We start from the raw sequence: 16368 nt of genomic DNA on the forward strand, positions 1-16368 counted from the left end.
GGACAATTTAGGAGTGAGGGCAAGGAGTGTATGTCAGTTTCTATCTAAATAGACATGCTGGGTTTCCACCTAGATAGATTTTGTGCATGTTCAGTCTTAATGTGAAAATTTGATCTCCCAAGTTGTGGTTCAGATTTATACTCCTGCAAGCAGTATGTGAGTTCAGATTAATTTTCTGGATTTTAGAGGTAGTACAGTGATGTTAAAAGAGTAGATAGGTTCTAGAGATAGAACTATCTGGATTCAAACTCAAGGTTTTCCTTCTTACCATGGGCAAGTTGCTTAACTTCTCTGAATCTTTCTTTTCATCTGTACTATAGGAATAATAATGCTGGGTACAAATGGGATGTAAGGGTTGATGGAGGAGTAAACTGGAAATATTAGAAAATAAAATGGCAAATGCATAGTAACGTATATTTTAGAACAACTTAGCAAACTGATTTGTTCTAAACTTTATCCCTTTAACAGGAAGACAGTTTTATTCTTGAGTTTATTCAAAACTGGGCTATGATATGTAAAACAGTGAACTAATAATGACCACTCTTTGCTGTTCATTAGAGGATTTCAGGTTTACATGGCAAGATGCACTCTTGGAGGTGATTTTACTTTTCCCTAATTGAAAAGTGCTTCAGATAAGGCATAGATGGTAGAAAAATCTCATAAAAGTATATTAGTGGTGAGAAAAATGTCAGGTAAAACTCAAGATGAGCAGGGTTAAAGCAGTGCATGCTGGAAGAAAGTAGTTTGAATTAGTTTGCTGTAATAATAAAGATGGTAAGGAAGATGGTGATGACTGTTACAATTAAAGGAAGGCATATTATTCACAAGAAAGTTATGTCATCTCTTTTGGAGATGGCAATGAAGATATGCTTGTAAAGAATTCTTGCATTTCTCAAAAATACTACTTTTTCCCTTTGCCAGTTTTACAGGGTTTTAGTTTACTGCCTCTTATTGATTTGTTGACCCATTTTACCTGGATTTCTGAAAATATGTTCTGTATCTAGTCCTCTTAGTTCGTATGTATTAGTTTTTATTTACCACTGCCCTCTAACCCCAGGCCCCTTCAAAAATGCCTGCATTTTGCTATAGTGCCTTTATTAAAAATTATTCTGGACATTAATGTTGAGTTATTATAATCATTATTTGTGATAGCCTAATAGTAACATCTTATATGGCTAATAGTACATCAAAACCAAGATATTCTTATTGGTACAGTACTGTTAACTAAAACACTGTCATTATTCAATTTTCATTAGGTTTTATATGCAGTAATTTGTGTGTGTGTGTGTGTGTGAGTGTGTTTGGAGTTCTGTGCAATTTGATCCTATGTATTGTCTTGTGCAACCATGACCACAAACAATCAAGATACAGAAGTGTTCTACCACTAGCAAGTCCCTTCTGTTACCCATTTGTAGGAATGTCCCCAACTGCCAACTTCATCTCTGTCTCCTGGCAATCATTAATCTGTTCTCCATCCCTTTAGTTTTGTCATTTTGTAGATGTTATAGAAATGGAATCATAAGGCATGTATTTTTTTGAGATTGGCTGTCTTCAATAAGTATAATGCCTTTGAGATCCATCCAGGTTTTTGTAAGTATCGGTAGTTCATTTGTGTTTATTGCTGATGAGTAATATTCTATTGTCTAGATATGCCATTTTGTTTAACCATTGACCCATTGTAGGGCATTTGGATTGATTCCAGTTTTTGATTATTAGAAATAAATTTACTGTGTGTATTCATGTATAAGTTTTTATGTGAACATAAGTTTTCATATCTCTAGGTTAAATGCCCAAGAATGTGATTGCTGGGTCATATGGTAAGTGCATTTCTAACTTTATAAGATAATACCAAATTATTTTCCAGAGTGGCTGTACCATTTTACATTCCCACCAGTCACGTATGAAAGAACCACTTTCTCTACATCCTCCTCAGCATTTGGTATTATTACTATGTTTTAGTTTTAGCCATTTTATTAGGTACATAGTGATATCTCACTAGTGATGTTGACATATATCTTTTCATGTGCTTATTTGCCATCTGTACCTTGTCTCTGGTAAAATACCTATTCATATTTTTTGTCCATTTTCCAAATGGATTTTTTAAAAACTATTGAGCTTTGATAGTTCTTTATATTTTCTAGATACAAGTCTCTATTGGATATATTCTTCGTGAATATTTTCTCTCAGTCTGTAGCTTGTCTTTCACCCTCTTAACATCTTTCGTAGGGCAAACATTTTTAATTCTGATAAAGTCTTGTTTATCAATTTTTTTCTTTTATAAACTGTGCATTTAGTGTCATGTCAAAGAACTCTTTCCCTAGTCCTAGTTTATGAAGGTTTTCTCCTATGCATTCTTCTAAAAGTTTTGTTTTATATTTCACATTTAAACTAATGATCTATTTTCAGTTAATTTTTAAACATACATTAGTAGGTTTCGTTTCGTTGCTGAATTTTATTCTGTTGAATGGATAAACTATATTTTACTTATCCATTTGCCAAATGTTAGACATTTGTGTTGTTTCCAGGGTTGGGTGATTATGAATACAGTCTTTAAAAACATTCATCGACAGGTTTTTATGTGGATATTTATTTTCATTTGTCCTGGGTTGATACCTAGGAGGAGGACTGCTGGGTAATATGGTATGTCTACAATAACTTTGTAAGAACTAGAAAACCACTTTTCAAGGTACCTGTATTATTTTTCACTACTACCAATAATGTATGAGAGTTCTCTTAGTTTGGCGTCTTTATCAGCAATTAATATTGACAGGTTTGTTGAATTTTTTTCTCATTGTCACAGGTTTTTGTTTCTATGTGGTTTAATTTGCATTTTCCTAATGGTGAATTATATGCCATATATACATCTTTCTTGGTAAAGTCTAGAATTTTGCCCCCTTCTTTTTGTTTGTGTTCTTATTGTTGAGTTTTAAAAGTTGTTCATGTGTTCTGGATACAACTTCTTTTTAAGATACGTGATTAGTAAACATTCCCAGTCTTTGGATTGTCTTTTCATTCTCTTTGTTTTATTGATATGTATTTGTACATACTTATGGGGTACATGTGATATTGTGTTACATGCATAGAATGTGTAATGATCAAGTTAGGATATTTCCATTATCCATTGCCCCAAGTGTTTATGATTTCTATGCGTTGGGAACATTTTAAGTCCTCTCTTTTAGCTGTCTTGAAATATATAATACTTTGTTGTTAACTTTAATCACCCTATATGCTATTGAACATTAGAACTTATACCTTCTATCTAACTGTATGTTTCTACCCATTAAACAAACTCTCTTCATTGTTTCCTCCTGTGCACAATCACCCACACACTTCTCTGATAGCTATCATTCTACTCCCTACTTCCATGAGATCAACTTTATCTCTCACATATGAGTGAGAACATGCACTGTGTCTTTCTGTACCTGACTTATTTCACTTAACACAGTAACTTCCAGTTCCATACATCTTGCTCCAAATGACATGATTTTATTCTTCTTATGGATGTATAGTATTCCTTTTTGTATATATACCACATTTCTTATGGTCAAATAGTATTCCATTGTGTATATTATATCACATTTTCTTTATCCATTCATCTGTTGATGGACACTCAGGTTGATTCCATATCTTTGCTATTGTGAATAATGCTGCAATAAACATGCAATGCGATTATCCTTTAGATATACTGATTCCTTTTCTGTGAATACATACCTAGTAGTGCAAATGCTGGCTTGTATGATAGTTCCATTTGTAGTATTTTGAGAAATGCCCATACTGTTTCCCATGGAGATTGTACAAATTTACATTCTTAACAACAGTGTATAAGAATTCCCTTTTCTCTACAGCCTCATCAGCTTCTGTTATTTTTTGTCTTTTTAGTAATAGCCATTCTAACTGGGGTGAGAGGATATCTAATTGTGGTTTTAGCTTGCATTTCCCTGATGATTAGTGAAATGGAGTGTTTTTTAACATACCTATTGGCCATTTGTATGCCTTCTTTTTAGAAATGTTTATTTATGTCCTTTGCCCATGTTTTAATGGGATTATTTTTTGTTTTTTACTGCTGAATTGTTTGATTTCCTTGTGTATTCTGGATTATTAATACTTTGTTGAATAAATAGTTTGTGAATATTTTCTCCCATTCAATAGTTTGTCTCTTCATTCTGTTAATTGTTTTCTTTGCTGTGTAGGAGCAGTTTAGTTTAATGTAGTCCCATTTGTCGTTTTTTGTTTCTGTTTTCTCAAAAGGCTTTAGCCATAAAAATCTGCCTAGACCAGTGTCCTGAAGTGTTTCCCCTGTGTTTCATTCTACTAGCTTTGTAATTTCAGGTCTTACATTTAAGTCTTTAATCTAAATCTTGGGTTGATTTTTATAGATGAGTGATGGGGCTCCAGTTTCATTCTTCTACGTATAGATATTTAGTTTTTCCAGAATCATTTACTTAAGAGGGTGTTCTTTCCCCAATGTATAGCCTTGGTGCCTTTGTTGAAAATCAGTTGACTGTAAATATGTGGATTTATTTCTGGGTTCTCTATACTGCTATTCTGTTCCATTAGTCTACATGTCTTTTATCTATCTATCTATCTATCTATCTATCTATCTATCTATCTATCTATCTATCTATCTTCTATCTATCTATCTATCTATCTATCTATCTATCTATCTATCTATCTTTTTAAGAAGGAGTTTCACTATTGTTGCCCAGGCTGGACTGCAATGGCGTGATCTCGGCTCACTGCAACCCCTGCCTCCTGGGTTCAAGCGATTCTCTAGTCTCAGCCTCCTGAGTAGCTAGGATTACAGGTGCCCACCACCACACCTGGCTAATTTTTTTTTTTTTGTACTTTTAGTAGAGACGGGGTTTTGCCATGTATGCCAGGCTGGTTGGTCTTGAACTCCTGACCTCAAGTTGAGAGACAGGACTAGCTGGATTTCCTAGGCCTACTAAGAATTCCTAAGCCTAGCTGGGGAAGGTGACTGCACCCACTTTTAAATGTGGGGCTTGTAACTTAGCTCACACCTGACCAATCAGGTAGTAAAGAGGGCTCACTAAAATACAAATTAGGCTAAAAGCAGGAGGTAAAGAAATAGTCAAATCATATGTTGCCCGAGAGCACAGTGGGAGGGACAATGATCTGGATATAAACCCAGGCATTCAAACTGGCAGTGGCAACCCCCTTTGGGTCCCCTCCCATTTTATGGGAGCTCTGTTTTCGCTCTATTAAATCTTGCAACTGCATACTCTTCTGGTCCGTGTTTGTTACTGCTCAAGCTGACCTTTGCTCCCCGTCCACCACTGCTGTTTGCCGCCTTCGCAGACCTGCCGCTGACTTCCACCCCTCCGGATCCGGCAGGTGTCCACTGTACTCCTGATCCAGCAAGGTGCCCGTTGCTGCTCCCGATTGGGCTAGAGGCTCGCCATTGTTCCTGCATGGCTAAGTGCCCGGGTTTATCCTAATTGAGCTGAACACTAGTTGCTGGGTTCCATGGCTTCTAATAGAGCTATAACACTCACTGCATGGCCCAAGGTTCCATTCCTTGGAATCCGTGAGGCCAAGAACCCCAGGTCAGAGAAAAAAGGCTTGCTGCCATCTTGGGAGCAGCCCACCCCCATCTTGGGATCTCTAAGAACAAAGACCTGCCAGTAAGAAAGTGATCCGCCCACTTCAGCCTCCCAAAGTGCTGGGATTACAGGCATGAGCCACTGTGCCTGGCCTTACAAGTCTTTTGTTTTTAAAATAATAATATTATGCTGTTTTGGTTACTGTAACTTTGTAATATATTTCAAAGTCAGGTTAGCATGATGTCTCCAGCTGTGTTCCTTTTGCTCACATTGCTTTGGCTATTTGAGCTCTTTTTTGTTTCCATTTGAATTTAGTATTTTTTGTTTTTCTCTATTTCTGCGAGGAATGTCATTGGTATTTTAATAGGGATTGCATTGAATCTGGAGATTGCTTTGAGCCATATGGTCATTGAATTATTCCAGTCTTTGAACATGGAATGTCTTTCCATTTGTCTGTGTCCTCTTCAATTTCTTTCATTAATGTTTTATAGTTTTCCTTTTAGAGGTTTTTCACCTCTTTGGTTAAATTTATTCCTAGGTATTTTTCTTACAGCTGTTGTAAATGAGTTTGCCTTTTTGATCACTTTCTCAGCTCATTTATTATTGGAATTTAGAAACACTAATAATTTTTCTATGTTGATTCTATATACTGTTATTTATTGAATTTATAAGAGCTACAAGTTTATTGGTGGAGTCTTTAGGTTTTTCTATATATAAGATTATATCATATGCAAAAGGACAATTTGACTTCTTTTCCAATTTGGATGCTTTTTAGTTTGTTCTCTTGCCTGATTTTTCTGAAAAGGACATTCTGTACTATGCTGAATAGGAGTAGTGAAAGTGGCCATCCTTGTGTTGTTCCAGTTTTTAGAGGAAAGGCTTTCAGCTTTTCTCCATTCATTATGATGTTTGGTGTGAGTTTGTCACATATGACCTTTATTATGTTGAGATATATTTTTTCAATGTCTACTTTGTTGAGAGTGTTTTTATCAGGGAGGGTTGTTGAATTTTATCAAATGCTTTTACTGCATCTATTGAGATGATCATATGGTTTTTGTTCTTCATTCTGTTGATGTGCTGTATCACACTAATTGATTTGCATATGTTGAACCATCCTTGCATTTCTAGGTAAATCCTACTTGATGATGATGTGTTATCTTTTTGATGTGCTGTTGAATCTGGTTTATTGTTATTTTGTTGAGTCATTTTGCACCTATGTTTGTCAGGAATATTGGCCTGAAGTTTTCTTTTTTTGTTGCAATCTTATCTGGTTTTAATATCAAGGTAATTCTAGCCTTATAAAATGAGTTAAGGAGAGTTCCCTCCTCTTCATTTTTTTGGAATAGTTTGAGGAGAAATTGTGTTAGTTTTTCTTTAGATGTTTGGTAGAATTCAGTAGTATAGCCATATGGTCCTGAACTTTTCTTTGTTGGGAGACTTTTTATTCCTATTTGATGTCATTACTCACAACTGGTCTGTTCAGGTTTTCTATTTCTTCCTGATTCAATCTTGGTAGATTTTATTTGTCCAGGAATTTATTCATTTCCTCTAGGTTTTCCAGCTTGTACAGTTGTTCATAATAGTCTGTTATGACCTTTTCTATTACGGTGGTAGTCGTAATGATTCCTTTATCATTACTGATTTTATCTGGGTCTCCTGGGTTTGTGTGTGTGTGTGTGTGTGTGTGTCTGTGTGCATGTGCTTAGTCTGGCAAGCTGTTTAGAAATTTATCTTTTTCAAAAAAGTTACCTTTTATTTTGTTGATTCTTTGTTTTTTTTTATCTGTATTTCACATAATTCTGCTCTTTATTATTTTCTCCTTTCTAATTTTGGGTTTGGTTTTTTCTTCTCTTCATTGAGGTGCATCCTTAGACTATTTGAAATCTTTCTACTTTTTTGATATAGTCATTTATTGCTGCATCGTTTCCTTTTAGCCTTGCTTTTTCTGTTTTGCATAGGTTTTGGTATGTTGTGTTTGGTTTTCATTTGCTTCAAGGCAGTTCTTTATTTTTTCATAATTTCTTCCTTGACTCAGTGCTCATTCAGAAGCAAGTTTAGTTTCCATGTATTTGTACATTTTCTCAAGTTCTTCTTTTTATTGATTTCATACATGATATGAGTTTTTTGGTAAAATTTGTTGAGTCTTGTTTTGTGGCCTAACATATGGTCTATCCTGGAGAATGCTCCATGTGTTGATATGAAGAAAATGTGTACTCTGCAGCTCTTGGATGAAATGTTCTGTAAATGTCTGTTTGGTCCATTTGATCTAATGTGTAGTTTAAATCTGTTTCTTTGTTAATATTCTGCCTAGATGATCTGTCTAATGCTGAGAGTGGAGAATTGAAGTCCCCTCTATTATTTTATTGGAATCTATCTTTCCCTTTAGATCTAATAATGTTTGCTTTATATGTCTGTATGCTCCAGTGTTGAGTGCATATATGTTTAGAATTGTTATATTCTATTGCTGAATTGATTCCTTTATCATTATATAATGACCTTCTTTGTCTCTTTTTACTGCTTTTGACTTAAATTCTGCCTTGTCTGATATAAGTATAGCTACTCCTGCTCACTTTTGGTTTTCGTTTGCATAGAATGTCTTTCTCTTTTTCTTTTTTTGGAGACAGGGTCTCACTGTGTCACCCGGGCTGGAGTGCAGTGGCATGATCACAGCTCACTGCAACATCCACCTCCTGGCTCAAGCGATCCTCCCACCTCAGCCTCTTGAGTAGCTGGGACTACAGGCATGTGCCACCATCCCCGACTAATTTGTATATTTTTTGGAGATATGGGGTTTCACCACGTAGGCCAGGCTAGTCACAAATTCCTGAGCTCAAGTGATCTGCCTGCCTCAGCCCCCCAAAGTGCTGAGATTATAGGCGTGAGCCACTGTGCCCAGCCAGAATGTCTTTCTCCATCCCTTTACTTTCAGTTTATGTGTCTTCACAGGTAAGGTGAGTGTTTTGTAGTCACCATATAGTTGGGCCATGTTTTAAAATCCATTCAGCAAGTCTATGTCTTTTAATGAAAGTTTAATTCATTTATATTAAAGTTTATTATTGATATGCGGGGACTTATTTCTATCATTTTATTTATTGATTCTTATTGCATTAATATCCTTTGTTTTTTTCTTTTTCTCTTATTGTTTATTGTTGTAGTTTGGTTGTTTTCTATAGTGGTAACATTTGAGTTCTTTCCCTTCGAATTTGTGTGTTTCCTCTAACAGTGAGTTTTATTCTGTTGTGCCTTTACATGTTGCTAGATATCTTCCTTTTGCCTCCAGGTTTAAGATTCTCTTAAGCAGTTCTCTTAGATCTGGTCTAGTAGTGATGAATTCTCTGTTTTTGCTTGTTTGGGAAAGACTTCATTTCTTCTTCACTTACGAAGGAAAACTTTTCTGGATATAGCATCCTTGGCTGGCAGTTTTCTCTCTTTCGGCACTTTGAATATATTACCCCATTTTGTCTTGGCCTGTAAGGTTCTGTTGAGCAATGTGCTATTAGTCTGATAGAAGTTCCCTTCTAAGTGACTAGCTACTGTCCTTGTGCTGTTTTTAGAATTCTTTCTTTGACTTCTGACAGTTTGACTATAATATGTGATGGAGAAGATCTTTTTATATTGCATTTGATTGGGGATTTATGTGTTTCTTGTATCTGGAAGCCTAAATCTCTTTCTAGACATTGAAAGTTTTTTAGCTATTTATTAAATAGGGTTTCTAACCCTTTTGTTTTCTCTTTGCCTTCTGGGACACCACAAATTCAAGTATTTTATAGCTTTATGGTATTCCATATGTCACATAGCCCTTGCTCATTGTTTTTTCTTTATTTTTTGTCTGATTGAGCTATTTCAAAAGACCTGTCTTTGTGTTCTGAAATGTGTTGTTCTGCTTGATCTGGCCTGTTATTGAAGCTTTTCAATATGTTTCATCTTTCATTCAGTGAAATCTTCAGTTCCAGGATTTCTGATTGGTTCTTTTTTTATATCTGTCTATCTTTTTGGTAAATTTCTCATTCATATCCTGAGTTGTTTTTCTGATTTCTTTTTACTGCTTTTTTATATTCCCTTGTATCTTACTGAGCTTCTTTAAAATAAATATTTTAATTTCTTTTTCTGGAATTTCATAAATTTCTCTTTGATTGGAATCTGTTGCTGGAGAGTTATTGTGCTCCTTTTGAAGTGTCCTTGTTTTTTAAATGTTTCTTATATATTTACATTGATATCTGGGTATCTGGTGTGACAATCAATTCTTCCAATTTTTTGAATTTGCTGTCATAATGGATGATTTTTTTCTTAAAATGTATCTATGGTGTTGGTTGAGTAGAGTACTTTGGCTTTGATTCTGGGTGTGTGCAGTCATGTAATTTCTGTATGATTTTTTCAGCTGTAAACCACATTAGTGGTGTCAGTGGCTTAGAGCGCAGTTGTTAGTGGAGGCTGTGGTGAGGTTTTGCTGGGGACAGGGATACCAGGTAGGCTATTCCTTGGGCTTTAGTGTTGGCAGTGCAGGCACAGCCTGCCTGTCCTTAGGTTCCAGGGAGGCATATGCTGGCACTGGTGTTGGGTAGTCTATTGCAGTTGATTGTTGGATCTCTAGCTGGCTTACTTGTGTGCCTATAGTGGCATCAGTGGGTCAGGCCAGTGGATGGGTTCTTGGGTCTGAACAGTGGGTATGGTACGGGCTATGGTAGTATCAGTAGTAGGACTAACCTCTGAGTTCTGAGCAGTTCACGATTTTGTTGATGGTAGCTATGACAGGCTAGGCAGTGCCCAGGCCTGCAGGTGGCATGTGTGAGGTTTACGACTATGTTGGTAGCAGCAATTGGATGGGCCCATTCTGAGTCCCCTAGGAGGAGTGCGTAGGTGACAGTGGTGGTGGACTGGTGCTTGGCAATCCCCAGGCCCCTGGATGGCATGCTCAGGCTCTTGCTAGGGGGTGTGCCAGGCCAGGTGGACCTGCCCTCTTCCCCCTACCTGTGGTACATGTAGACCTTGGCTCTGGTAGGCGGGGGTGGGGTTATTTTTAGGCCCCTCAGTGGAATGCTCAAGTAGGTTCGGCAGTGACTGCAGCACCGCCCTATACTAGGGAGGGTGAAGTTGCTTTTAGTGGCTCTAGCCATAGATAAATGGTTGGGATTGCATGCTTCGCTTGTGCTTTGGCCCCAGTGGCAGCAGCCTGCTGTGGGGCTGCCATGGTTAGGGGAGTGTATCCTCAGGACATGTGAAAATGTGCCATGGTTTTGCTGCTTGGGGCAATGGGGTTGCTGCTAATGGCTTGCGTTTTTGCCCAGGTGGCATTAGCCAGCTGCAGCAGTTGCTGTAGGCAGGTGATGTCAGTGGGGGTCCAGTGATGTGGAGATGTGGGGCTGTTGGCCCCTGGGGACAGAATGCAGCTCTATAGGGGCAGGGCTCTCAAAATGGCACCTTACCGTAGCTGCTTGGGACTCAGGAGTTGTGTGTGGCTCAGCATGAGCTCCTTCTCTAGAGCCATGGCATTGCACCATCTTCGGCGGCTTCCTACTTTATTCTCAGGGCCCATGGGGTTTGAGGGGCTCTTGCATGGCTAGGATTGCAGGAGTCTGTGGTGGGAATTTGAACTGCTGGGGGTCTTTCACTTATCCTTTTCCCGCATTGGGGAGCCTCTCCAGGCTCCCAGCTGATCTCAGCTAAGCAGGTGGCCTCCTTTCCCTTTTTATCCTTGCTTTTTGGGTGTTTCTTGTCAATTTTCTGTTAAATTAGAGTGTTCTATCTTCGATGACCTGTTTGAAATGTGATTATTTACTTGCATTTTGGCTCTTCTTTGTAGATGAGGTGAGTACCAAATGCCTCTAGGCAGCCTTCTTGAAGCACCTCCCCCTCATTTTGAGTTAAATTTTATGTAAGATGTGAGATATAGGTTGAGGTTCATTTTTATCATTTTGATGTCCTCTTATACCAGCACCAGTTGTGAAGAAGACTGTCTTTTCATCTTTGAATTGCTTTTTTATGCCTGTCAACCATGAATTGGGCATATTTGGATGTTGTTTTTGAGTTCTTTATTTTGTTTCCTGGATCTATGTGTTTACCAATACCATACTCTCTTAATTACAGTAGCTATATAGTAAGTTAACATTGAACAGAGTGATTCTTCCTTTATTCTTTTAGAAAATTGTTTAGCTATTCTAGATCATTTGCCTTTATATATACATTTTAGAATATACTTGTATATATCTGCAAAAAACTTTACTGCGATTCTGATAGAAATTGTATTTAAACTTTTAGATAAATTTGGGGAGAATCGATATCTACAATATTGAGTCTTCTAATCCATTCACGTGATATGTCTATTTAAATCTTCCTTGATTTCTTTCATTAGCACTTTGTAATTTTCAGCATGTAAATCCTATACCTGTTATTTGCTTTATATGTAAGTATTTTAATTTTTTGGAGTGATTATAAATGGTGTTATGTTTATAATTTCAGTTCGCACATGTTTATTGATGGTTTATGAAAATACAGTTAAGTTTTGTGTGTTGATATTATATACTGTGATCTTCCTGAACTTGCTTGTTTGTTCTAGGAGATTCTTTTGTAGATTCCTTGGCATTTTCTACGTAGACAATCATGTCATTTGCAAATTGGATAATGTTTCTATCCAATCTGTGTGCCTTTTATTTTTCTTCGTGGCCTGTGTTGACTAGGACTTTCAGTACTATGTTGAATAAGAATAGTGAGGATGGATATTCTTTCTTGTTTTCAACCTTGAGGGAAAGGGATTGTCTTTCGCTGTTAAGCATTATGTTAGTTGTAAGTTTTTTGGTAAACGCTCTTTATCATGTTGAAGAAGTCCCTTTTATTCGATGCTTGCTGGGAGGTTTTAATCATGACTGAGTGTTGATTTTTTTTTTTTTTTTGAGACGGTGTCTCACTCTGTCGCCCAGGCTGGAGTGCAGTGGCGCAGTCTTGGCTCACTGCAAGCTCCGCCTCCTGGGTTCACACCATTCTTCTGCCTCAGCCTCCTGAGTAGCTGGGACTACAGGCGCCCGCCACCACGCCCGGCTAATTTTTTGTGTTTTTAATAGAGATGGGGTTTCACCGTGTTAGCCAGGATGGTCTTGATCTCCTGACCTCGTGATCCACCTGCCTCGGCCTCCCAAAGTGCTGGGATTATAGGTGCGAGCCACCGCGCCTGGCCGAGTGTTGAATTTTTGTCAAATGCTTTTATTTTTTGCATCAATTGATAGGGTCATGTATTTTTTCTTCTGTAGCCTGTTGAAATAGTGGATTACATGTTGATTTTTTGAATAGTGAACCATTCTGTCATAAGCCCTGTTTGGTTCTGATGTAATTTGTTTTTATATACTGCTGGTTTTGAATTAATATTTTGTTGAAGATTTTGGTGTCCAGGTTCATTAGAGATATTGAACTGGGGTGTTCTTTTTTTGTACTGTCTTTGTCTAGAATTGTTATCAGGGTAATACTGATCTTCTAACGTGATTTAGGAAATACTCACCTCTGTTTTATTTACTGGAAGATAGTGTGTAGAATTGGTACTAATTTATTTTTAAGTATTTTGGAGATTTCTCCAGTGAAACTTTCTTGACCTGAAAAATTTTGGGGTGAGATTTTAATTCAAATTCATTTTCTTTAATAGTCATAAGACTATTCATATTGTTTATTTTATATAGGATGAGTTTTAGTAGTTTGTGGTTTTTAAGGTCTCGGACCATTTCATCTAATTTGTGTAATTTATGTGTATAGGATTGTCACTAATTTGTCACTAATATTCCCTTCTTGTTCTTTTTTTTTTTTTTTTTTGAGATGGAATCTTGCTCTGAGGCCCTGGCTGGAGTGCAGTGGCACGATCTCGGCTTACTGCAACCTCCGCCTCCCAGGTTCAAGTGATTCTCCTGCCTTATCCTCCTGAGTAGCTGAGATTACAGGTGCACACCACCACACCTGACTAATTTTTGTATTTTTAGTAGAGACGGGGTCATGTTGGTCAGGCTGGTCTCGAACTCCTAACCTCGTGATCTGCCTGCCTTGGCCTTCCAAAGTGCTGGGATTACAGGCATGAGCCACTGCGCCTGGCCTCCTTCTTGTTTTTTTAATGGCTGCAGGGTCTGTAGTGATATCCTCTGTTTTACTATTACCTGTTGAAGAGATTTAACAATGAGATAAATGCTTTTATTTAGTCATATAATTTTCTTTTGAAGTATACATTATTTCTTTATGTGGATACATATTTCTGTTTAGTATCATTTGCCTCAGCCCAAAGAACTTTTCTTACCATTTTCTTTTGCAGGCCTGCTGGTGATAAATTATTTCAGCTTTTTTGTGTCTGAAAAAAATCTTTATTTCTTCTATTTGGAAAGATGCTTTTGGTTGGCATAGAATTCCAGGTTGATGGACTTTTTTTTTTCTTTAGTTGAAAAAGGTTGCACCATTGTCTTGTTTGCATAGCTCCTGAAAAGTCTTCTGTCATTATTATCTTTGTTCCTTTTTTCTCTATCTGCTTCTAAGATTTTATCTTTTTTTTTTTTTTTTTTTTTTTTTTTTTTTGAGACAGTCTCACTCTGTCACCCAGGCTGGAGTGCAGTGGCACGATCTCGGCTCACTGCAACCTCTGCCTCCCGAGTTCAAGCAATTCTCCTGCCTCAGCCTCCCGAGTACCTGGGATTACAGGCGCGTGCCACCACAGCTAATTTTTGTATTTTTGGTAGACGGGGTTTCGCCATGTTGGCTGGGCTGGTCTCAAACCCCTGACCTCAAGTGATCCACCCACCTTGGCCTCCCAAAGTGCTGGGATTACAGGTATGAGCAACCATGCCTGGCCCTAAGATTTTATCTTTATCACCTATTTTCAGAAATGTAATTATGATATACCTTTGTATCATTTTCTCAGTGTTTATTCTGCTTGGATTTGTGGTCTTAAAGTTTCATCATATTTGGAAAACATGTCATCCACTTTTTAAAAAATGGTTTTTTTTTTTTCCCCTCAGTTCTCAGTCTCCCTCCTGTGTTTGTCTGTTTGCGTTGCTATGAAGGCATGCTTGAGACTGGGTAATTTAAAAGAAAAGAGGTTTATTTGACTTACAGTTCTGCAGGCTGTACCTGAAGCATAGTGCTGACATCTCCTTCTGGTGAGGGCCTGAGGAAGCTTACAATCATGGCAGATCAAAGGGGTATCCGTATGTTACATGGTGAGAGGGAGGGAGCAAGAGAGAGAAAGAAGAAGTGCCACCTTCTTTTAAGCAAGCAGATCTCAGGGAACTCATAGAGTGAGAAATTATTTCCATGAAATCTGCCCCCATGACCCAAACACCTCCCACTAGGGCCACCTCCAACATTGCAGGTCACATTTCAACATGAGATTTGGAGGGGACAAACATCCAAACTATGTCACTTCCCAGCATTGATTTCATCTTGGAACACACTTAAAATGTATTAGACAACTTGACATTGTCACACTGGTCAATGATACTTTTTCGTTTTTAAACTATTATTTTTCTCTGCTTCATTTTGGATAATTCTGCTGTTAGGTCTCAAAGTTCATTGATCTCATCTTCTGTAATTGTATTTGCTGTGAATTTTTAACAGTCTGTTTTTAATTTTAGATAGAATTTTTTTATATATAGAAGCTTAAATTTCTTCCAGTTCTCACTTTGGTATATTAATGATTAAACATTTTTTTCAAACATACAGATCACATTGAAGTAGATGTTTTTTCCTTCTAATTCCTTTATCTTTATCATTTCTTGGTTTATTGATTGATTTTCTTCATGTTTGTGGATCATAATTTTTACCTTTTTACATGCCTTATCATTTTTCATAGATGCCAGACATTGTAAATTATACATTGTTGGGTGCTGGATTTTGTTCTGTTCCTTTAAAGAATAAGTTGGTGCTTAAATTTTGTTTTGCTTTGCTTTTTGGTATTATTTTAAAGAATGTTGGGCTTTGTTCTGACAGGTATTTAAAATATTTGTATCTTTTTTTTCTTGGAGGCTTGTTTTTTTAATCTTTGATATGACAGTTTTAGAGTTTCCTTTCTCTAGGGCTGATAGGCATATATATTTGCAGCTCTGTGTGTGCTTAAGAAATTGTTCAGCCTGCTGCTTTCCCTGTCCTTGGGTAATTTTTTTTTCTCCGTGTGTATGAATAAATAGTCAAAGACATGAGTGAATCCCTCTGAAATTCTGCCCAGCAGTCTCTCTTTCTAAACAGTTTCCCCTGCGCTCCTTCTCTGCTTCCAAATCCAGCCACCTTGGATTATTCAAATTCTGATCTCTGTATCATCAGCTCAGCAGGGTCTTCATTCTTTGTTTGGGTTCTTCTTCCTGCTGTGCCTTAAACTGTCTCCAGGCAGTAAGCTAGGGCATCAAGGGGTTTATGTCATTTGTTTCTTTTTCTCTCAGTTCTGGCTGCCTGTTGTCCAACTGTTCTTTTACATGTGTCTTCTTGCTTTCCAGTTGTTTAAGGAAAGTGAAAATAATTCAGTTCCTGTTATTCTATTTTGGCCAGAAGTAGAATTCCAATAGTGTTTTAAATACTCATTTATTTAATACAGTTTTTAAAAATAAAGATGCCAAATGGCACTTTATCATGGTGAAATAGACATAATGTAAAACTTACCATTTTAACTGTTGTTAAATATAGGGTTCAGTAGCATAAAGTACATTTACATTGTTGTGCAGTCATCACCACCATCCATCTCCTGAACTCTGCACTTTGCAAAACTGAAACCCTGTACCCATTAAACAATAACTCCCTATTCCCCTCTCTGCCCAGCCCTCAGCAACCACCATTCTACTTTCTGTCTCTATAAGCT

At 37.3% G+C, this 16368-nt stretch overlaps 1 protein-coding gene across 7 annotated transcripts in view; it reads left to right on the top strand.

The window, feature by feature from the left end:
* The window catches only part of FAM172A (family with sequence similarity 172 member A), a 477012-nt gene that overhangs the window by 37381 nt on the left and 423263 nt on the right, over positions 1-16368 (top strand). The window contains exon 3 of one of the 7 annotated variants that reach the window (XM_058440715.1): positions 1782-1817. The exons of the other annotated variants lie outside the window; for them this stretch is intronic. Within the exon in view, the coding sequence (XP_058296698.1) occupies positions 1787-1817 (31 nt within the window). The 5' untranslated portion in view covers positions 1782-1786. The remainder of the gene's footprint in view (positions 1-1781; positions 1818-16368) is intronic. 7 annotated transcript variants of the gene reach the window in all.

The sequence above is a fragment of the Hylobates moloch genome, unplaced genomic scaffold, assembly GCF_009828535.3.
Source record: "Hylobates moloch isolate HMO894 unplaced genomic scaffold, HMol_V3 SCAFFOLD_6, whole genome shotgun sequence".
NCBI classification, from domain to species: domain Eukaryota; kingdom Metazoa; phylum Chordata; class Mammalia; order Primates; family Hylobatidae; genus Hylobates; species Hylobates moloch.